Source organism: Calidris pugnax, unplaced genomic scaffold (assembly GCF_001431845.1).
Source record: "Calidris pugnax isolate Ruff unplaced genomic scaffold, ASM143184v1 scaffold61, whole genome shotgun sequence".
Classification (NCBI taxonomy): Eukaryota; Metazoa; Chordata; class Aves; order Charadriiformes; family Scolopacidae; genus Calidris; species Calidris pugnax.
The window spans coordinates 2057663-2081075 of NW_015090945.1; the positions used below are offsets into that span (position 1 = coordinate 2057663).

At 39.6% G+C, this 23413-nt stretch overlaps 1 protein-coding gene across 1 annotated transcript; it reads left to right on the plus strand.

The window, feature by feature from the left end:
- Positions 1-648: 648 nt before the first annotated feature.
- HNF4G (hepatocyte nuclear factor 4, gamma) lies at positions 649-21009 on the plus strand. Its single transcript, XM_014951907.1, has 10 exons — positions 649-775; positions 4026-4194; positions 6543-6637; positions 11011-11117; positions 15311-15466; positions 17254-17341; positions 18937-19089; positions 19271-19507; positions 19807-19929; positions 20327-21009. Exons 1-10 carry the CDS (start codon positions 658-660, stop codon positions 20443-20445), a joined length of 1365 nt encoding a protein of 454 aa, XP_014807393.1. The 5' UTR covers positions 649-657; the 3' UTR covers positions 20446-21009.
- The last annotated feature ends 2404 nt before the right edge of the window (positions 21010-23413 follow it).

Consider the following 23413-nt stretch of genomic DNA (forward strand, 5'->3'; position numbering starts at 1 on the left):
GTATCAGGCTCTTCTCAGTGGTGCCTGGGGACAGGACCAAGGGGCAACAGATACAAACTGGAACATGGGAAGTTCCATCTGAAAGTGAGGAAAAACTTCTTTCCTGTGAGGGTAGGAGAGCCCTGGAAGAGGCTGCCCAGAGAGGTGGTGGAGTCTCCTTCTCTGGAGACTATTCCAAACCCACCTGGACATGTTCCTGTGCAACCTGCTCTGGGTGGACCTGCTCTGGCAGGGGGTTGGACTGGATGATCTCCAGAGGTCCCTTCCAACCCCCACCATTCTGTGATTCTGTGATTTTGGGACCATTTATACAATGTTTATACATTGAAAACAAAACGAGTAGCAGGTCATAGGAGATAGGAAGCTTCCTGCACGTCCTTGGGTTCACTTAAGAACAGAAACCAATATAACCTCTGATAAGGTCATTCCATTAAGCATTCCAAGATTATCAGAAGGGTTGCACTGTATCATAAAAGAAAAAAAAAAAAAAAGACCAATCCCCCAGGTAGAATATAGCAAGCAGAAGCAGTTTTCCAGCTCCTCCCATTGGAGCACGTAAGTGACACACAGTTATAGTTAACTTTGGATTATCAATCACTGTGAAGCAGAATGGGAAGGTTGGGCATTTGAGCAGCTTTTTCCCTGGTTTTGCACTCAATGATGAGGCTCTCGGAACCGATCCTAGACCTGGAAATGGCAAACTACAGCGAAGTTTTAGACCCCTCGTATACGGCACTGGAGTTCGAAACGATGCAGATTCTGTATAACGGCGCCGGTGAGTTCTGCTCCGTGCTGCAAAATCCAGCCAGGGGACAGAAAAAGCAAGGTTTAGTAATGCTGGAAGGTGTTAGCTCAATGGTTTATTCATGGAGCAGTTGGGGGTTGTTTTCGTACTACAAATCTCTTCTTTTACACTTCATCACTAACTCTAAGTTAATAACATTATAATTCTTTAACATTAAGGAAAATAAAAGAGAAGTTATTTGCAATAAAGTAACTGAACTGTACTGTCACCAGTCAGTTAATCAAAGGAAGAAAATTCTGTGTTCAGCAGTTGTTTTATTTACTGTAAGACAACTGAGTAACTGGCATTGACAGTTTGGACACAAAACTATATTTCGTATATAGGATTCAGAAGGACAGGAAAGAATTATAACGGAGGCTTGTGAAAAAAAAAATCAGCTATTGTTTCTTGATGCCTAATCTCTAATTGTGGGACTAATATTATATTTATTGAAATGTTAATCAAGCCTTTCTGGATACATGTATATATGTGATTTTTTAAAAAAATTGTGTTGATTTTCTAGATGTTAATGTTTAGCTGAGAAAAACTACTTGTATTTGTCTACTGTAACACTTTAGGTGAAATTTTTAATCAACAAATTTTTGAGAAATTGTATGAATGTTATGCTTGAAATAGGAAGCAAACATTTCACTCTGCCGTCTTGACCAAAAAAAAAGGGAAAAGTCAGTCTGTTAAAATGAAGAAAAATATCAGGCAAATTAAACTACTCTAAGATGGCTTTCCAAATCTTTTAATATGCTTTAAAAAAATTGTTTTATTGTATCATGAAGTATAATTCATAGATCTATCGTAGTGTGTATTTTTAAAAGGCAGAACAAATATTTAGTGATTTCCAGGAAAAACACTTAGCACCTGCATTTCCGCATGTCCCTGCCATATCCAACCCAGGCTGGTTTTTATTGTTGGGCTTGAAGTTTTATCTGGATTTCTGATGCTACTTTACGGCAAGCTCAGTAAACAGAAAGGTAGATTTGGTTGTTGATTTAGGAAAAAAACCCAAACCATTAAGCCTTAAGTGAATTGGAAGCTCCTGACAATGATTATGCAACTTTTACATGATTTCTCTGCTTTTTGCTATAATATGGGCCATTTCATTGGTTGGTTGGTTGTTTTTTTTTTGCTGAATAACACCCTCTCAGGTCTGTTAATGTTACATGAAACAGGGAAGAAGATTAAGGAGGTTATGCTGGGTGGCATTATGTGTTGGTGACAGAGCTGGTTAAATTATTCACTGTCAGTGATTAGTTTGATAATTATTAGTTATTAGGTGTAACACTTTTCCATTTAGAGCTTGCTTTAGGTTTAGCTGAAGTATTTTCTTGTGGAATTTATAAAAGCATCGTCTTGTAGCTACAGTGCTAGTCTGGAACTGAAACCTGCCTCTTCTGAACTTTCCTATTTGTATTTTCTAACTGTCTAAATTAATTAGAAACATCCAGAGAAGTTTAACAAGCTGCATTCAGGCAGATTGCACAGTTCTGTTGAAATCAAGAAATTTTGCAAAATCAGGTTGATTTCCCAGACAAGGCATACTAAGGAAAATAAGTATATCCTTCTGTATATACCCAACTTGCATTGCTATGAAATATTTCATTACTAAATTTAAATATTGTATTTTTGATTACTATGATGAAAAATTGCAAAACTCCAAAACAAAGGTTTTTTAAATTTTCTAGCTAAAGTAATTCCATAACTCATTTTAAAAAATAATTTTCCAGTCATGACACCTAGTTTTAAAATAAAATTTTTACAGAACTGAATTCTTACCTTTAAGATTTTGTTTTCATTTCATAATTCCCATGTGTATTAACAGTGTTACTTCTTGCCCTGTCCACTCTTCATGAACTCACGTACTTGACTTTCTAATGCATGTTTGAATAACTAATTAACATGGCACTCTTTCCTCTCCCTGACTGAACAACTGTGGCTGTTTTGGGCACACTGCAAACAGATTTTCTTTCATAAAAATCAGAAGCATAACAGGAAAAAAAAAAAAAGATATTTTGCAATGATTTATTTGAACACATTTGTTAAACATTGTGACTCAGAGAAGAATAAATATGGCCGTTCTGATTTCAGGTGAATTTCTTCCCTATGGTTTACTATATTCAGTGACTAATTGTTAATCACGTAGCTAATATTCTCTTGTGCAAGTAAAGTGTTCACCAATGCTCCTTTGGAAAATTTGTTCAAGGAAACAACACAGTGCTTTTTTTCATTAAGTATTATGCAAAAATTGTCTTTTTTTTTTTTTTTTCTGTTCACACATGCAGTTGCATCTTTGTATGATCGTTGCCAGCTCCTGTGAGAACTGACACATGAGATCTTTGCAGGCTTTACTGGGCAGCACTGCTTTGTGCCAAAGTTCCTCTTCATGTTAGTAGGCGTGTGTACAGAATTATGCATGCAGAGTTACACTTTAATTTCTGACCCCTTTTAGTCAGAAACAGTTTGGAGTAAAATTATTTCGTGTTGCGAACTTCATAAATCCTGCTCACCTCTCCATAACTTTGAGAGCATTCATCTGAATAAGAACCAGATGTAATTAGATGTGCCACGCTAATGGGCATGTTCAGTTTGGAGAAGAGGAGGCTGAGGGGAGACCTCATTGCCCTCTACAACTACCTGAAAGGAGATTGTAGAGAGGTGGGTGTTGGCCTCTTCTCCCAAAGGACGAACGACAAGACCAGAGGAAATGGTCTGAAGTTGGGGCAGGGGAGATTTAGATTAGATATTAGAAAGAATTACTTTACTGAGAGAGTGGTCAGGCACTGGAACAGCCTGCCCAGGGAGGTGGTGGAGTCACCATCCCTGGAGGTATTTAAGAAACGTATAGACATGGCTCTTCAGGGCATGCTCTAGTGCCCAAGGTTATTGGTTTATGGTGAGGTGTTGAGTGTGGGGTTTAGTTGGTGGGTGCGGTGTTTTTGGTGGGCGTTTGGTGTGGTGTGTTTTGTATTTGTTTGGGGTTTTTTTGTTTGTTTTTTTTTTTGTGGTTGGACTCGATGATCTCAGAGGTCCCTTCCAACCACTAAGATTCTGTGATTCTGTGATTCTGTGATATAAATAGTGAGTGGCAATTAGAAAAGGTCAGAAAAAAACCTAGTAAGTGGCAATTAGAAAAGGTCAGAAAAAAACCCTATCTAAGCACAAGTTGTTCATGGTGGGATGATTGAAAGTCTTGTCTGTAACTAGCTGTGTTGTTTTTGCCTCTCCACAGACGGTTCCGGAGAAGGGGTCAACATGAACGCTGCCGACGGGGGGGTCAGTAGTCTCTGTGCCATCTGTGGAGACCGAGCCACTGGGAAACACTACGGGGCTTCCAGCTGCGACGGGTGCAAGGGATTCTTCAGGCGCAGCATACGGAAAAACCACGTCTACACCTGCAGGTATTTTAAAAGTTCATCAAGAGTCATAAGATCACAGAATGGTTTGGGTTGGAAGGGACCTTAAAGATCATCCAGTTCCAACCCCCTGCCCTGGGCAGGGACACCTCCCACCAGACCAGGTTGCTCCAAGCCCCAAGAGGCACTAAATTAATTGATTATGTAGGGGTGTTTTTAGCTTTTTCTTAAGGAATTCTAAGCAGCGCTTTTGGTGAGCATGTGATTCATGGTATATTCTCATGATTTGGGAAAAATGTCTTTTATTCAAGACTACTCGACACTATGCATTCTACATTCCAGATTTCTGTGGATATTGTTCTTATCAGTATATCACTCAAAAGCTGTTTCACTCTTTTATTTGTAATTAGATAGGTCATCTTCTAAAAAAAAAAAGGAAAAATTCTCAGATTTTCACTAGCAATGTGAAAACGGTAGTTCTTAACTGTTCTCTAAGAATTCCTTTCATTATTTTTTTTTTCCTAAGAAGGCCATTTCTGAATAGAAAGCCTAAGATTTATGGGTCTTGTTTTATAGACTGTACAAGCACATCTACAAATCTTCCCACACTGCCCTTTTGAGTGACTCTGCTCCCTCCCCCATCAGCCTGAAAGGCAATCTGCTAATTTCTGGATATCTGGCTGCCCAAATTATCACCCTGCAGGTCCGTGCACCATGTTTGGTGAATTGCCCTGTGCGCGCACGAGTCCATAAAATGTCAGTTTTAAGCCCCATGTTTGGTGAATTGCCCTGTGTGTGCACGAGTCCATAAAATGTCAGTTTTAAGCCACACATAGAATATATGGAAATTTCTGTGAGTTCAGACAAATCAGAGAAAACTTTTTGTACGAAATGCTTGTTGCTGGAAATATTTGCTACACTCTTCATTGGCTGTCTAATACTCTTATAAGGAACTCTGTCCCTCATAGACATATCACAGTGATAAAGCTCCTTTAAGTGGTGTAACAAAAGCTGATATAAGTGATTCTAAGAGCTCTGCAAATCAGAGATCTATTTATCTAACAAACACGTGCACAACAAAATGGCAGAAGCCCAACAGAGAGAGGAGGAGATACCTCGTGTACATTCCCCTTAGGTCCACATGTAGGTGTGGACGAGAGCTTGGGTGAGCCACGTTGGAGCGTCGTGATCTGTGTGTTTCCTCCTGTCTTTATTTCATTGCGTTGTTAGAAAATTTCCCTCCCGTTTCCTGTTTAGATTGTCATCAGTAATGACACAACATGTGGCTTGTTCATTGGTATTTCGTAACCTTTCGTAACCTTTGCCAGCCAAGGGCACTGATTTCCCAGCTGAGGGCTCCTCCGTGCCAGTGACACCTGGCATTTTCCTTGATTGTAGAATCATAGAATGGTTTGGGTTGGAAGGGACATAAAAGACCATCCAGTTCCAACCCCCTGCCCTGGGCAGGGACACCTCCCACCAGACCAGGTTGCTCCAAGCCCCATCCAGCCTGGCCTTGAACCCCTCCAGCGATGGGGCAGCCACAGCTTCTTGGGGCTACCTGGGACAGTGTCTCACCACCTTCACAAGAAAGAATTTCTTCCTAAGATCTGGTCTAAATCTCCCCTCTTCCAGTTTAAAACCATTCCCCCTCATCCCATGGCTCCCCTCCATGATCAAGAGTCCCTCCCCATCTCTCCTGGAGCTCCTTGAGGGACTGGAAGGGGCTCTAAGGTCTCCCCGGAGCCTTCTCTTCTCCAGGCTGAACACCCCCAACTCTCTCAGCCTGTCCTCACAGCAGAGGGGCTCCAGCCCTCAGAGCAGCTTTGTGGCTTCCTCTGGACCTTCTCCAACAGGTCCCTCTCCTTCCTGTGCTGAGGACTCCAGAGCTGGACACAGAGCTCCAGGTGGGGTCTCCCCAGAGCGGAGCAGAGGGGCAGAATCCCCCCCTGGCCCTGCTGGCCACGCTGCTGGGGATGCAGCCCAGGATGGGGGGGGCTTTCTGGGCTGCCAGCACACATCCTTTCCTTTTTCTATTTGTAGCTTTTCTCTTTTTTTATTTTTTTCCCCCATTGATGCAGTCAGTTACGGAGACATCTCACAAGCAAACTGAGATGTAAATGATGCACATAACTCCAACATTTTCCCCACTTGCCTGTTCCAATCCATGTATCTCTACACACACATGTATACCTGCACACTGAGCAGTATGAAACACCTCTCTAGACTGATTAATAAAAAATAATCAAAAAATATCCCAAACCAAACAGAATAAGTAAGTCTGTGTTCATAGACATTATTCTGACAGGTCAGATTAGTTGGTTTTCTTTTTTTGTCATCAAGGTGCTGCTCTTTTAATGCTTTATACATTTACCTTGTCTTGTCTCTGATAGATTCAACCGACAGTGTATTGTTGACAAGGACAAAAGGAATCAATGCAGATATTGTCGCTTAAAAAAGTGTTTTCGTGCAGGAATGAAAAAAGAAGGTAATTGAGTAATTTATTATTTGATATACAGAGAGAAATAATCTGAATTAGTTTTAAAATGTCATAAAAATACTAAGAAGCCTGCAGCAGAATAATTCAATGGAAAGTCTGCTATAGTGCCTTCGTGATGGAGAAATGCTTTTATATTCAGGTGAAATCTAATTTTCAGGTGGATAAGCAGTTCTAACACTTTGAGCATTAGCAAATCTGTGGGTTTAAATTAATTTTTCAACTGTTTAATCCATGAATCCTGGCACCAAAATTCATTGATTTCTAAATCATAGAATCATGGAATGGTTCAGGTTGGAAGGCACCCTAAAGATCATCAAGTTTCAATCCCCCTGCCCTGAGCAGGGACACCTCCTACTAGACCACATTGCTCAGAATGTTGAGGCATATCCTGGAAAAGTTCAGTTTATGATATTTATTTTTACCAAATTTGAGTGATGAAATCTATGGGATTTTGTTTCTATCCTACCTAAGTAATGACAGTGCCTATTTACTGATTCTTCCCTTAAATTTAAATGTTTGAAGCATTTAATCTAGAGGAAGGAGTGTGAAGTTGAGTGAAAAAGTCATGGTGAGAACAGTAGTGGTGGCAGTTGGTGGAGTGTCCACATTAGCTGAAAAAAAATTCCAATGTCATTAGGGTATAATATGGGAAGATTGTTAGTTGTGCATCTCACTGCCAGACATGGAGAAATGCAGGAGTCACAGTGATGCTCCTGTGAAAGTGGAAGGACCAGTTGACAATGAGAGAAGATAAATAGGGAAGAAAAGGCAGTGGAAATATCATAAGATTTTTGTATCAGGTTCCTGGGGCTGTTCCTTTACTAGCAATTAGGATGTGGTGTCAAAGAGATGCCCTTGATCTGATTTAAATAAGCACTCAAAAATGGTTCATCACAAACTTTGGTACCTGTTTTGTTTGGAGCATGGTGTATCTGCCCTAAGATAATGGAAGCTGTTTCTTTATGTTCTTATATATCTATACTAAAGCATTGCTTTGCTAGTGATCAAGTTTTAGTATGAGGTAAGATGGATTTTCTACTTGCAGCTGGATGGGGATATTTTAAACAGCGTTACACTGCATATGTGTGAAATAGGTTTGCTAATTCTTGCGGCTCTCCTTCAACACGAAATTAGCCTTTTGGAATTTGAGCCATTAAATTGAGTAACATATTGTATTTATCTTAGCAATCTGACGTGAAGAGAAGGGTGAGGAAAAGGGAAGACCTGTGTGTCCATAGCAGCCCTAAAAGTTTTGCAAAAAAAGCAAAGCTTCACAGACTTTCAAAACCTTGAATTCAAGAATTGCCTAGCTCATTAGGGACATCTGGAAGTCATCTAGCCCAGGCCCCCACTTAAAGCAAGGCTGACTTCTAGGTTCAGTCAGGTTGCTTGGGACCCTCTCCAGCCAGATTTATGGAGTCCCCGAGAGGGGAGATTCCACAACCTCTCTCAGCAACTTCTTCCAGTGCTTGGCCGCCCTCATTGGGAAGAGGTTTTTTCCTTATATTAAATCAGAATAAGTCTTTCTGGAGTTCAGGTGGTGTCCGTTGCCTCTTGTCCTTTCACTGTGCATCTGAGAAGAATCTGGCTCCATTTTCTGTAAAATTACAGAAATTAGACCCCTACCTCCACCTTGTTCCTCTCTTTTCCACATAAACAGATTCCTCTGTTTCACCTTGTGCGGGTGAACTGTGCAGGACAGGGAACTGCTGAAAAGAGTCCAGTGGAGGCTACCAAGATGATCAAGGGATTGGAGCACCTCTCTGATGAGGAAAGGCTGAGGGACCTGGGGCTGTTCAGCTTGGAGAAGAGAAGACTGAGGGGGAAACCTCATCAATGCTGGGCAATATCTAAAGGGCGGGTGTCAAGAGGATGGGGCCAGACTCTTCTCAGTGGTGCCCAGTGACAGGACAAGGGGCAACGGGCACAAACTGGAACAGAGGAAGTTCCATCTCAACATGAGGAGGAACTTCTTTCCTGTGAGGGTGGCAGAGCCCTGGCAGAGGCTGCCCAGAGAGGTGGTGGAGTCTCCATCTCTGGAGACATTCAAACCCACCTGGACACGTTCCTGTGGGACCTGCTCTGGGTGACCCTGCTCTGGCAGGGGGTTGGACTGGGTGATCTCCAGAGGTCCCTTCCAACCCCATATAATTCTGTGATTCTGTGATCCTGTGGGTTACCACTCCATAGCCTTCCACTGGACACTGCCCAGTTTTCCAGGGTCTTTCTTGTACTGGGGGAGCCCAAACCAGAGAAATAAACACTGCCCTCAGGACGCTAACGCAGCCTGATGCATGGCCCCACTGAAATCACCGTGAGACACACTGCTGCCTTGTGTTTATGAAGTGAAGATAGATCCTGCACAAAAACGTGGGTTGCCACTCCATAGCCTTCCACTGGACACTGCCCAGTTTTCCAGGGTCTTTCTTTTCTGGGGAGCCCAAACCAGAGAAATAAAAACTGCGCTCAGGACACTAACGCAGCCTGATGCATGGCCCCACTGAAATCACCGTGAGACACACTGCTGCCTTGTGTTTATGAAGTGAAGATAGATCCTGCACAAAAACTTTTAACCTAATTTATGCCTCTCTGCCTCCTCTGGTCCTGCTCCCTATAAAACTTTCATTTTTCCATAGTGTCCAAGCCATGTTTATTCAAGGTTTCCCAGTGCTAAAATAATTCAAAACACTGAATTGTACATTTCAGTGCTTGTGTGGTGCTATATACCTCTCCGCACTGTCAGGGGATGTCTCGTAGCACAAGCGTAGCATAGTCTATATTATCGTTTCTTAGCTAGTTTCTAGCAAATTGCTTTCTTTTCTTCAGGGTGGAGAAAAGCCAGTAAAAGCTGCACAAGTCCTGTGAGCAAATAGTCCCCCTTCCTCTGGTGAAGGCAGTTTTAGCCTGAACTGACAAAAAGGAGGACAGACAATCCACTCTAATAATCCAAAATTATGCATAGACAGGAGAAAGTTGAAGAATTTCCCTGTGATTCTCAAAGTGCTCCACCAGTGACTGTCACTAGGGATTGTCAGAATAGCAAACTATTTTTCTAATACTAATCAGCGCTGTCCTTATTTTAATTCTCTGCATAGCGCTTAAACTGCTGAGATTCAGTGAATGTTTTTTTCTCCATTCTTTTTAAAAAGGTCATATTTTTTGTTTCCCGTCTACACGAACATTTAGCACTTTGTGTTTACCACTGCACAGCATTTCTTACTGTGACCTTAATAAAAGGCCCATCAGTAAGTGTCCTTGGCAAAAAGGTAGTGCACCTCTGGAATAAACTATGTGCATTGTTCAGATAAACCATGAAAACTATTCAGAGCATAGAATATTTTATTTTTTTTATTGAAGCCTCTGGTACTGCTCCTAAATTCTGTAATGCAGATTGTTTCCCACAAAGCAGCAAACATATCTTTGGAAATAAAGCTGCTGCTCTTAAAGATGATGAGATTCCTTGGGCAATAAAAAGATTTTGATCAGCACAATTCTTTTTTTTTTTTTTTTTTTTCTTGGCCTAACCTTGGACATGGTCTAGGTTTTAGAAGAATCTGATTGATAGTTTTGTTTTTTCTTCTTCCTTCAATTTTTTTTTTTTTTTTTTTTTTCTCCTTGGCCTAACCTTGGACATGATTTAGGTTTTAGAAGAATCTGATTGATAGTTTTGTTTTTTCTTCTTCCTTCAATTCAAAAATAAGCTTTGTTGCTTCCAAAGGTCTTTCAACTCTCCCTTTGTTGGACCCCATGAAACAAAATTTACAGGCCTAAAACTTTTTTGGTGTTTTTAAACTTATTTATTTTTTTACTCAGTTAATTTTCTATAAACAGGCTAGCAACTCAGTGTCGCTGGGGAGGAGGATGAGATTTAGGTTTTAACTGGTGGATTAAGTTGAGGACTGATCCCTGTTTCAGGGTGTCGTGCAGGAGAGCAGCAGAAGGGCTTTGACACTTCTCTGGCTGAGATGCTTTGCCATCGGTGGTGCTGTGCCTCCTGACCTCCTCAGCAGCCTGGAGGTGTTGAGTCCTACCACTATCATCCCTTATTAAATTGGTTAAAATGACAGCGTGTGTTCAAATTCAAAGGAAGAGAGAGGTTTCACTGTAATAAAGCCAGTCACAAAAGTGCTGATAATTCAGTATCTATCTACAATTACTTATTGGTAGTTTTTACAGGTAAACATTGCACAGATAAAGATGATAAACATGTATTGTCATCCTTCCTCATCACTCAGAGCTAAAAGCATAAGGTCTTTTTCAAATGTCATACCTTTTGATTCTTCCTAGTTATCTAGTAAGCCTCTGAAATGACACTGTGTGGCAATGTCTGCAAGTCAATAAATGAGATTATTATTTTCCAGCTGTACAAAATGAACGGGACAGGATAAGTACGAGAAGAACCACTTATGATGGCTGCAACATTCCCTCGATTAGCACGTTGTCACAAGCTGAGACACTCTCCCGCCAGGTACTGGGCTCTACCACAAAATTATTTGAAGGTTTTAAGACCATTTTTTCTAAAGTTAAATACTTTTCAATTTCTTATTGTATTGAATATAATTATTGAGATTAGTTTTTTCTACTTCCAGAATGCACCCAGCTTCCTCTATCCAATGGAAGAATCAGTAATAGAATACATTCTTAAAGCAAAGTCAATAAAAAAATATCCTACCTTGTCCACGACAATATGTCCTAGGCGCCTTTCTTAATAAAGCTTTATGATTCTTACTGCTTTTAAATCAGTTGCTGTCTCAGACAGATGGTGGCATCTATCTATCCTTGAGGCTGGCTTTCCCATGAAACATTAGGGAAAAAATTGTCCAAACCCATTACTTTCAAAGGGGTGTGGACACTCATTTCCTTACATTCTTTTGAAAATCCCATTTTTAATATCCTTAGACATTATAAATAAGGCAAACAGAATTGTTCCAACTATAGCCTATTCACATCTCGCTTTTAAATTTTCTTTGTCTCATCTGAACTTCATTTTCTTTTTTTATTTTTTTCCCCCCTATCCAATCAATTGCTGAACGGAACAGTCTCCAGTCCTTTTCTGCACCTCAGATAAATCACGGTCATTGATTCTGCATTCTTGCACCTCTTACTAACTTACTTAGAATTTAACTGCCACCTTTATGATTTCATGCTGACTGATTTATACATCCCAAAATGTGTTGTAATCTCATCCTTTATCAGCATCTCTCTTAGGGTGGAACTGTCTGTAAAGAATTGATGCAGGAATTACTGGGTGATAGTCTTTGGTACATATTGCATGTCTGGGCAGACTAGATTCACATAATGGACCTTCCTACCTTTCATACCTATACAGTATGAAAAATATACCTATTTTTAACCTCTTTAGTAGTTCTTTGAACTTGCTTATTGTGCTTTTTTTGTGTTACTCCCTTAATCATTTCCAACTGTTACATGCAATTCAGGAATAAGAGCTGTCTAAAACAGCATCACATCCTCAGCCTTTCCTGCCACAAAGTTCTTTTCAGGCTGTAGATTCCTGGCCTAAAACATCACCTTGAGTATACACATAAATTATTCTACTTATTATCTGGCATCATAGAATCATAAAATCATTTAATTGGGAAAGGACCTTTAAGATCATCAAGTCCAACCACCACAGAAGAGATCAAGAGTGGGAATGAGAAAGGGAGAGAGGTCGAGGCAGGGATAAAGAAAAAAGAATGCCAGAGAGACTGGGATGATAAAGAAAAAGGAAGGGAAGACCACAGGAATAAGAGAAAGATATCAGAGAAGAAAGAAGTTCAAGAGATATCCCCAAGGAAAGAAAATCCAAGAAGCATCACAGAAATTAAAGCAGTCCAAGTCCTCATTGGTCACCCAAACGTTGCTGTGAGCAACACTATCAGGAGTGACTCTCCTGACAGTGACGATTACAACAGTGGAGATGATAAAACTGAGAAGTACAGATTTTTGAGCCAGGTTGTAAAGCCACAGAAATCCTGGAAAGAAGAGCAGACAGAAAAATCAGACAGAAAGGAAAGTTCCCAGTGTTCTGAAGAACCAGAGTTTAAAGAGAGCAACCAGATGCTTCACAACACTCCTGGTCCAGGGTTCAGGCAAATCTTGGTCATCGCCATGATGAAGAAAGAGTTCCTTCTGACAGAATGCATGATGATAGCAAGAAGTATAAAGTACGGAAAAGACTAAGGACAAAGATGATGACATTGGGCTGGAAACGTACAATAATAAATCAACGACTGAGGAAAGCCAGGTCTTTTCATCCAAGAAAGGTCAAAAATGGAAATATGTAGAGAAAAAACAGAAGAGGTTCAAGGGTGATTCTGAAGTTTCTGACAAAGAAATTGTTCCATATCATAGAAAGAAGAAATGCCCAAGAACCCCCTCTGTAACAAAAGAATTGGTTGAAGCAGCACCTGAGAAGGCTGTGGCAGAAGTCCCCCCAAAAAGATACATGTAATGACTGTTTTGTTGTAGTAAGAGATGACTGCTCCCACTATGCCAAGCATATATGATGAGTCATCTCCACAACAGTGGAGATGATAAAACTGAGAAGTACAGATTTTTGAGCCAGGTTGTAAAGCCACAGAAATCCTGGAAAGAAGAGCAGACAGAAAAATCAGACAGAAAGGAAAGTTCCCAGTGTTCTGAAGAACCAGAGTTTAAAGAGAGCAACCAGATGCTTCACAACACTCCTGGTCCAGGGTTCAGGCAAATCTTGGTCATCGCCATGATGAAGAAAGAGTTCCTTCTGACAGAATGCATGATGATAGCAAGAAGTATAAAGTACGGAAAAGACTAAGGACAAAGATGATGACATTGGGCTGGAAACGTACAATAATAAATCAACGACTGAGGAAAGCCAGGTCTTTTCATCCAAGAAAGGTCAAAAATGGAAATATGTACAGAAAAAACAGAAGAGGTTCAAGGGTGATTCTGAAGTTTCTGACAAAGAAATTGTTCCATATCATAGAAAGAAGAAATGCCCAAGAACCCCCTCTGTAACAAAAGAATTGGTTGAAGCAGCACCTGAGAAGGCTGTGGCAGAAGTCCCCCCAAAAAGATACATGTAATGACTGTTTTGTTGTAGTAGGAGATAACTGCTCCCACTATGCCAAGCATATATGATGATACACTCTTGGCCTGTTTTTCCCTCAATTGAGTGAGTCTGTAAGATGAGTCCAGTCCTGAGGAGAGAGTTGGAGGAGGTAGTAGTGTCACAAAACATTGGCCAAATCCTTCAGCTGTGAAATGAGGAAGGAGGTGGCATCCATCCCTTTTAAAATTTTCATATTAAAATAGGGAAAATGAAGTATTTTGTCCTGGAAGATCCCTTACAGGGGGCAATTGTACAAGGACAATTTTTGTCCCACAAAGCCAGGAGAGGCTTCCAGGATTATGTAAATATGAAAGGGACCTGCTGGACTCTCATAGGAGTCAAGGCACCTGTCTCTGATGGTTCTCTGGACAATAGGGATCTAGTCTTATATTGTCATGTTCAAGCCAACGTACAGTGTTCAAGTCATGTTCAATGTCAATGGGTACAAGTTGCACCAGGAGAGGTTTCAGCTCAGTATAAGAAATTTCTTATTTTTCCTTTTTTTCTTATTTCTCCTCTTTTTTTTTCTTTTTCTTTTTCTTTTTCATATTTTTCCTTTTTTTCTTATTTTTCCTCGTTTTCTTTTTCTTTTTATTTTCTTTTTCTTTTTCTTTTTCTTTTTCTTCTTCTTCTTTCTTCTTCTTCTTTTTCTTTCTTCTTTTTCTTTCTTCTTTATCTTTCTTCTTTTTCTTTCTTCTTCTTTTTCTTTTTCTTCTTATTTTTTCTTTTTTCCTCCCTGGAATGATAACAGCTATAAACTGACCTTCTTTTCCCAGACTTGGTTCTATCTTAAGTTGCCTTTCCTGCCTGGCTTAAGAGCAAGCCTGGTTTTGTTCCTTTCCTTGAAAAGTCATTAAGAATTTCAAGATTTGGCTCAGTGATTATGTGGAAGTGCCCCAGCTTCAGGCCCAGAAAGATATTGCTCTGTCCTTATTTCACAGAACACTGTTCACTGCAGGTGGTCTAATGCACACTCATATCCTTTACATTTGCTCTGAAATGTCTCAGGCCTCTGCCTATGCTGCTGCTTCATCATTACAAACCATTCTCCTCCAGGCACTAAAACCCCCCTGTTTTACCTTCTAAAGTTAATGATACTTGTCTTTTCACTAGAAGAACATGCTACCCCTTTATATCTCCCTTTCTTTCCCCATAATGTTACTGCATGCCCCTATGAGCTCCTTGGTTTGGTTTTTGGTTTTTTTTTTGTTTTTTTTTTTTTTTCTGAAATGAAGTGAATGTCAACCATTTTAAAGGAATAAACCCACTTCCTCCAACCGCCATAAAAAGGGCTCTGGTAGATTTTAAATTAGTATTTTGGAATGAGAAGATGCTGTATCATGATGTGAATAGTGTAATTTTTAACATACTATAATTAATACACACTGGTAATAATGAGAAATAAAATTTTATAATTTACACACAGACTAATGGTCCATTTGATCAAGGAATTTCTCAAGAGTATGCATGATTACTGCTGCCATTTTTTTCTTAAATATGCTGTTAACCAGTGAAAATGCAATTAGATGAAATGTAACATTGTTATTTTTTTCTCTCACTATGGCCAGATCTCAATCTCCAGTCCTGGTGCTAGCACTGACATAAATGTTAAGAAAATTGCTGGTATTAGTGATGTCTGTGAATCCATGAAGCAACAACTTTTGGTCCTGGTGGAATGGGCTAAATATATTCCGGGATTCTGTGAATTACCACTGGATGACCAGGTATAAGAGGAGACCAAAGAGAGAACTTTAATGAATGTCCTGTTATTTCTGTGATATTTAAATGTTACGATTAACCACTCTTTTTTTTTATTTGATCACATAGAGTTAGGCTAGATCCACCCTCTTAAAATTTTTTAAGGTTTTGAAATAGCAGCGTCACAAAAAAGCCAGAAGAAATTGGTAAGGCTCTAGCACAGTAACAAAAAGGAACAGAAAACTAGTATATATTTCACTGTTTCAGGCTTTCTGTATTCTTTTGGAAGCAGAGATACCAAGCTGCATGGAAAAATGAAAAAAATCTTGTGAAAAAAAGCCATGCTTTTTTTCTGTCGTTACAAATTATTTATTTCATGTTCCCCTTTCATTATAATATGGTTTTGGACAGAGACCTGGACAGACGTTGTTTAATTTGAGGCAGATCTTCTCTACTTGCAAACTTTCATTATAATATGGTTTCGAACAGTACGTTGTTTAATTTGAGGCAGATCTTCTCTACCTTTCATTATAATATGGTTTTGGACAGAGACCTGGACAGACGTTGTTTAATTTGAGGCAGATCTTCTCTACTTGCAAAAAATTAAAGCCATTAGAATCTCAAACAAATGCCAAACATACTGATATTAATCCACAGGAAACAATTTTTCATGTAATAAAATGTACTAAAATTATATTGTATGTCATGAGTGTGGGGGAAAAAAAGCAGCCTGGCAGAGGCTGCCCAGAGAGGTGGTGGGGTCTCCTTCTCTGGAGACATTCAAACCTGCCTGCACACGTTCCTGTGGGACCTGCTCTGCGTGACCCTGCTCTGGCAGGGGGTTGATCTCCAGAGGTCCCTTCCAACCCCTATTCTGTGATTCTGTAAAAAAAATGCCACTTTTGCATTAGTAATAGCCTCTTTCTAAGGGACGCTGTGCAAACAAATGCCACTTTTGCATTTGTAATAGCCTCTTTCTAAGGGACGCTGTGCATTTAGTTATAAAATAAACCATCTGGGTTTGAACACATGATTCCTGACCTGGGAACCAGCCTGGTGCACAAACCGTAGATGAGGCCAGAGCAGGTGTGTTAACTCTGCTGAGAACCTGAAAAGTCTGAACACGTCAAGTATTCCTGGGTGCTGTGTGCCTTCACATCAGTCATAATATTGGCTTGGATCCCTACGAAAAGAATGACTTGCCAAGACAGGAGTTCCTTGAGGAAGTAGAGGCCAGCGCTGAAGTTTCAAGCAGACCTTAAAAAAAAAAAAAAGGAAAGCAAATAGGTGACAAAGAGTAAACTAATGACCACATTTTGAAGTGCCTTCCTGGTATGAGTCAGGTTTCTTCTTTGTTGGCAGTAGTGGATATTTTAGCGTACTTGGCTTTGTTGGGGAAACAGCTCCATTAAGTGCCACATAAAGTTTTGGTTCAAGGTGACAAAACTGAAACAGTGATAGTGCTGAATTTATTGTTCGTTCCAGCCCACGGGAGTCTTTAGTATCAACTTAAAATTCCAGAGGAAACTTTGTTAAGGGAATAGGCACTAGGAAATAAATGCAAGTATCGTATTTACTGAGAAGTATTTTGCAGAGACGGTGTTTAAAATCTCAAAGTGAGAGAGAATGACAATTTAATTATAGTGGGCTGTTAGTGCAGTGTTAAAGTTTCTACATTTTGCATTAGAATCTTAGTCTTAAACATGTACCTATAGCTGAATGCACTCATGGTAATATGCCTCCTCATTTATTTTGCCCTTTTTTGGAACTTACTGCTTTATCTTCTAAGGATTCTGATGTCTTTTTCCTTGAGGTTGCCCTGCTAAGAGCACACGCCGGGGAACACTTGTTGCTTGGAGCAGCAAAACGGTCCATGGCCTATAAGGACATTTTACTTTTAGGTAAATATTGGTTTTGCTTTAATTAATAATGATGATGTTCTAGTACATTAGCAACCATGTAATCACTTGAGTGGGACAACTCTTCTGGCACAATCGAAGCAATGCCTTCTGTGGATGCTAAATTGCTATTAATGACATATTGTCATGTGCCCTGTTCCAGCAAAAGCTGGTGGACCATTTCCTGTGAGTTTCTACAGCTCAAGGTTTATTGGATAGCAAAAAGACACAACTTAAAAGAGTCCCTGGCCAATTGTCTCTTTGCATTAGAATCCTTTCTGCACCTTTGTCCCATAAAAAGCAACAACAACAACAAAAACACCAAAAAAAACTTTGTGTAAGAGAGGAGCAGCCGACCTGTGGCCCATTTACTAATTTCAGTCTTCATGAAAATCATGTATCTGGAGCTTTCTCAAGAGCCCTTCAGACATAGTCAGAGAAGATCCTACAGGCTACAAAACTGGATGGCCGTGTGGAAGATCTTGTAGGTCTTGTAGGTCTTCTTGTCCAGGACTTTTGATGTGAAAAAAAATAGTGGAATATGGACTCAAACTAGTTTCTTCACTGGTGGCGTTGTACAAGGAGGTTTTCCTCTAGTTTTCTTCCTCCTTAGTCCTGCCTTTTTAATGGCTCTAAATCAGCCTTAATATATTTTTACTTATATTAAAAGGACAAGAAAGGCTTGTTCTGGAGATACGACTCTCACCAGGATTCCATTCAAGTTAAAAACTACACAAATTACTTTCTTAACTTAATTCTTTCTCTAGATACAGTTTTACTGACAAAATTAACAGAAATAAAAAGGAAATATTGGCAGTTTTATTGGGATTAGTAGGTAATAATGAAAATAAAGATAAAATTATAAGAACAAAAATTATAGTCAGTACCACCAACATCAGCATATATACCAAAAGAAGAAACAATTTGAGGCTCCAAGGCTTATTTCTGATACTTGGAGGTAGATATCTATAAAGCTGATGAGTCATTTTGTCATGGATCTCTTGTGATAAAATCATCAGTTTTTCTTTCAAAAACTGCTCGGTGGCTTTTGGAAACTCTGTGGTGATTTCTGGACAGAATGTGAATTATGATGGCATGATGGAAACAGCTCCAAAATGGAAATGTAAAATTAAAAGAGGAGGGAAAATTAGTTCTTTACTGAAAATTTTATGATGCTTCTAAATTTTATTAGGAGTAACAGGGGCCCCTGTTAGAAAAAGAAGCATTCCTGGTGTCTCCTCTGGAGGAAGGCATCTTTGTCCATTGACAAATCCTGGTCATTCAGATTGGGATATACTATTTCAATGGGGGAAGAAGAAGAAAAAGATAAAGGCCTACTTGCTCCATACCTGTGCATTCAAATATAGACCTCAGTAACTGGACGTGTTGAAAGATGTCACAGATTATTTACTGGGTGACAGCTATATTTTGCACATATACTCTGTTTGCAAAGAACAGTTTTATATGATACAAAGGAGAGTTATTACTTTAAAAAATATGAATTTTATTAAGCAAAATGAGATGTCCTTTTGAAAGGACAAGGATGTTACGTCCAAGTCTTTATATCCACCCACATGTTGGTGTTCTTTCTCTCTAAGGCAACAACTACATTATTCATCGCAACAGCACTGAAGTAGAGATCAGTCGAGTAGCAAATCGGATTCTAGATGAATTAGTTCGACCCTTCCAGGAAATTCAAATAGACGACAATGAGTACGCCTGCTTGAAAGCGATTGTGTTTTTCGATCCAGGTAACTTTTAAAAAATATCTCTCAGAATCGTTTTACATGTGATTCTATCGAAAGTGATTTTTGTTGTTGTAGCACCTGCCCTTGTTGTCTAGCTGGGTGGAAAGGAATAAAATGAAAAATAGTAAGGTGCTCCTCCCAAATCATAATCTGCCTTGACTTTAAGTTTTCATCCTTTTCTAAGATGCAAAAGGCCTGAGTAATCCAATGAAGATTAAGAACATGCGGTTCCAAGTCCAAATCAGTTTAGAGGATTATATTAATGACCGTCAGTACGACTCCCGAGGAAGATTTGGAGAACTTCTGCTTCTACTGCCTACACTCCAGAGCATCACTTGGCAAATGATTGAGCAAATACAATTGGTTAAACTATTTGGAATTGTCAAAATTGACAGTTTGCTTCAGGAAATGTTACTGGGAGGTAAGCTAACAACTTGTTAAATTTACCATGTGGTATTATGTTGAATTTATCATACTACAGATGGAAGAATCCTTACAAATATTTCATGAAATCCACTGTTAATGCAGTCAAAACACTTAAAATAAACACAGTGCTTAATATGGTTTAAGTCTGGTTAAATTGTTTAATGAATACCCAGAGGAAATTATTCAAATTGCCAATCAAAATATTTGCTCAGTGGAAATGTAATTATTGAAGTATAAGTCGCTGGCAACAACATGCTTTTTTTGAATTGATGTACGCTCCTGTTATTTCTGCAGGTACTTCTAATGACGCCAGTCATCTGCATCACCCCGTGCACCCTCACTTAGCCCAGGATCCATTAACTGGCCAAACTATCCTCATAAGTTCAATGTCGGCTCCTGTACATACAGAACAGATTTGTAAGTAATTGCGAGTTAGCCTTCTGTCATAACATTTCACTGTTACATTTAAGAATATTAATTAGAATGGTGGCCTGTCAGTGCTCATAGAGCTATTTCATCAGCATTCTCAAATTAAAATAATTGTGCATTAAAAACGTATGCATATAAACAGTGTTAAGTAAGAGACTTTGACCTGAATTTAATCTATTTTTAAAAATTCAGCACCATTCTGATATAGCATTGTTTTCACATGCACAATTTTTAATGAACTAAAAATTCCAATAATTAAAATATCCTCTTTCCTTAGCATGACAAATATAACAGGCCTTCCTTTCAATGCAGTAGTATGTAGATGTGTATGCAGAGTAGGCCAGAATGTAAAAATACGTAATTCTTTCTATATTCTTTTTTTCAGCAACTCCAGAAACTCCATTACCTTCACCTCCTCAAGGCTCTGGGCAAGAATACAAAATGCCTACAAATCAGGCTTCAGTCATCGCACAGCAAACTATTTTGAAACAAAAACCATTGTGATAATGTTTCTGTCTCTGTCTTACCCTTCTTCCCTTCCTTCCCTTCCTTCCTTCCTTCCCTCCCTTCTTCCCCCCTTCCTTCCCATCTTCCTTTATATGCACTAGACAAATTGGTAGGACACTTGCACATTTAAAATCTCAGGATGATAAAGGAAAATATTTCCTCAGCAGCCACTACTGGGGGTGTTTCTTAAAACACCTTATGATTTGGGAAGTGATGCTCACTGCTCTGACTGCCGTGTACAGCTGTAGCTGTGGACACCGCAGCCGGACAAATTTGTATATAGGTTGATATTATTTTTAGATCTTTTAACTGCACAGATTCTTTTTTTTTTTTTTTTTTCCTGGTTTAGTTTTTGTCTTAATATTATTGTTTTAGATGTGTATATAATTTTTTTTCATTGTGACGGTACGGGTTAGTGCTTGTTTAGCTGTGAATTGTAGACAAAAGGCGGGTTAATCAGGCAAAAGCCAAGATTCCATTAATAGTAAGGCAGCAGGCTCCCAAATAAAGCACAAGCATTAAATAAAAAGAAGAAAAAACTTAATGGACCCAACCCATTTATTTTGTCTTAATATTATTGTTTTAGATGTGTATATAATTTTTTTTCATTGTGACGGTACGGGTTAGTGCTTGTTTAGCTGTGAATTGTAGACAAAAGGCGGGTTAATCAGGCAAAAGCCAAGATTCCATTAATAGTAAGGCAGCAGGCTCCCAAATAAAGCACAAGCATTAAATAAAAAGAAGAAAAAACTTAATGGACCCAACCCATTTAAAATAAACAAAAACAAAAAACAACTTTATTTGAAAGAACCATCCCTTTCAAGTAAAATTTCCACAAGGAGTTTAATCCTCCCTGCTTACCTCTTCGTGTGAATCAGGGGACCTGCCATGGGCAAATATGTCTGAGGACTTTTTAAAATCTTAAATTATAAATCTTTAAATTTTTTAAAATACACAGTAGCATCTTTATCAGTCAATTGCAGTTCCAAGGCATGGATGCTACTGTTGATATTGCTAATAGTTAGAGCAAGGATATACTTTTTGGTCAGGACTAACTAATACTCTTCCCCAACAATTTCTGGGCATGCTTTGGGAATGAGGTCAGTCTAGGAACATTTTAAACAAAAACAAAAAACAACTTTATTTGAAAGAACCATCCCTTTCAAGTAAAATTTCCACAAGGAGTTTAATCCTCCCTGCTTACCTCTTCGTGTGAATCAGGGGACCTGCCATGGGCAAATATGTCTGAGGACTTTTTAAAATCTTAAATTATAAATCTTTAAATTTTTTAAAATACACAGTAGCATCTTTATCAGTCAATTGCAGTTCCAAGGCATGGATGCTACTGTTGATATTGCAGATAGTTAGAGCAAGGATATACATTTTGGTCAGGACTAATACTCTTCCCCAACAGTTTCTGGGCATTCTTTGGGAATGAGGTCAGTCTAGGAACATTTGTCCCAGGTGTTTTGGATACAGCCACTGCTCTTTAGGGTCAGAGGGACTATAACAGCCTCTGGGAGGCCATTATAACCCCTTCCAGTCCCTAAAGGGGCTTCAGGAGAGATGGGGAGGGACTCTGGATCAGGGAGGGGAGCCATCGGACAAGGGGTAACAGTTTTAAACTGAAAGAGGGGAGATTTAGATTAGATACTAGAAAGAAATTCCCTGCAGTGTGGGTGGTGAGACACTGGAAGAGGGTGAGTGTGGGTGGTGGGACACTGGAAGAGGTTGCCCAGAGAAGCTGTGGCTGCCCCATCCCTGGAGGGGTTCAAGGCCAGGCTGGATGGGGCTTGGAGCAACCTGGTCTGGTGGGAGGTGTCCCTGCCCAGGGCAGGGGGTTGGAACTGGATGGTCTTTAAGGTCCCTTCCAACACAAACCATTCCATGATTCTAAGCAGGGATATGGCCAGACCATGGCACTTGACCTCAGGGCTGAAGTGTAGACTTTGCACTGTTTGATTTCCTACTGTAAATGTAGCTGTTGTGTTTGTTTGCCAAACTGGCTGGTGGATGCACGTTTCAGCAATCGCTCTAAACTCCACCTACAGAGAAGTTGTAATTATGGAATAGCTCCGTGTCTGGAGAGGTATGGCTTGCTGCAAACACGCCTGAGTTCAGCTCCAGATGTTCCTGGTTTGAGCCGTGGTATTTCAAGCCAGAAGAAAGCCTGCACACCAAATACTAATCCTCTGGATTTTTAAGGGTTTTTCAGAAGTTTGGGATGAATTGATTTACTGTGACGAACCCCTTTCTCCTCCTCTTCCTCCCCTTCCAGTCTGGGGGGATCCAACATTGACAAAGATAAGTGTCTGGAGTCTGTAATAACCCATCTGGATTCGGGCCCTCTGTGGATTTGCACAAAGGGGACCTTGTGACACATACTCACTTGGGCATATACTCACTCAGTTACAATTTGTGAAAATAATCTATTATGATGTATAAAGTGGTTGTTGTTCATACAATACTGACATCATAAGAAAATCACCACTTTGCACATTTTATTTATTCCAGACAGCAGTTATTTTCCATCAGTACTTTAAAGTAGACTTTCTTCCAGGAAGTTATGTAAGACAAAAAAGGAGAAAAAAAAAAGGCAGTATAAAATATTACAGTTTGCTGAACTATTACAAAGAGGAAATATACTGGAGTCAAATTCTGCAAGGTGAGATGTTGATTGTCCTGAAGCTGACACCTGCATCAATCACAGCACCCCAGGATGGTGTGGTTAAATCTCTGTCTTTTAAAAGATGCTCAAACAAACCGATACGATCCTTCAGACACGTTTTTGCAGGCAGGAAATGCAACACAGTCAACGCTGAGCTGACCTGAACATTTAAAAGGCTTTGATGAGAATACACTAAACCACCGGGTAGATGCTGTGTTTCTTTATGCTATTTTAAAGTAGTCGCTTTTGTAAAGTCTGCGTACAGTAGCTCTTAATGTTTACCTTTGGCTTTTTAGA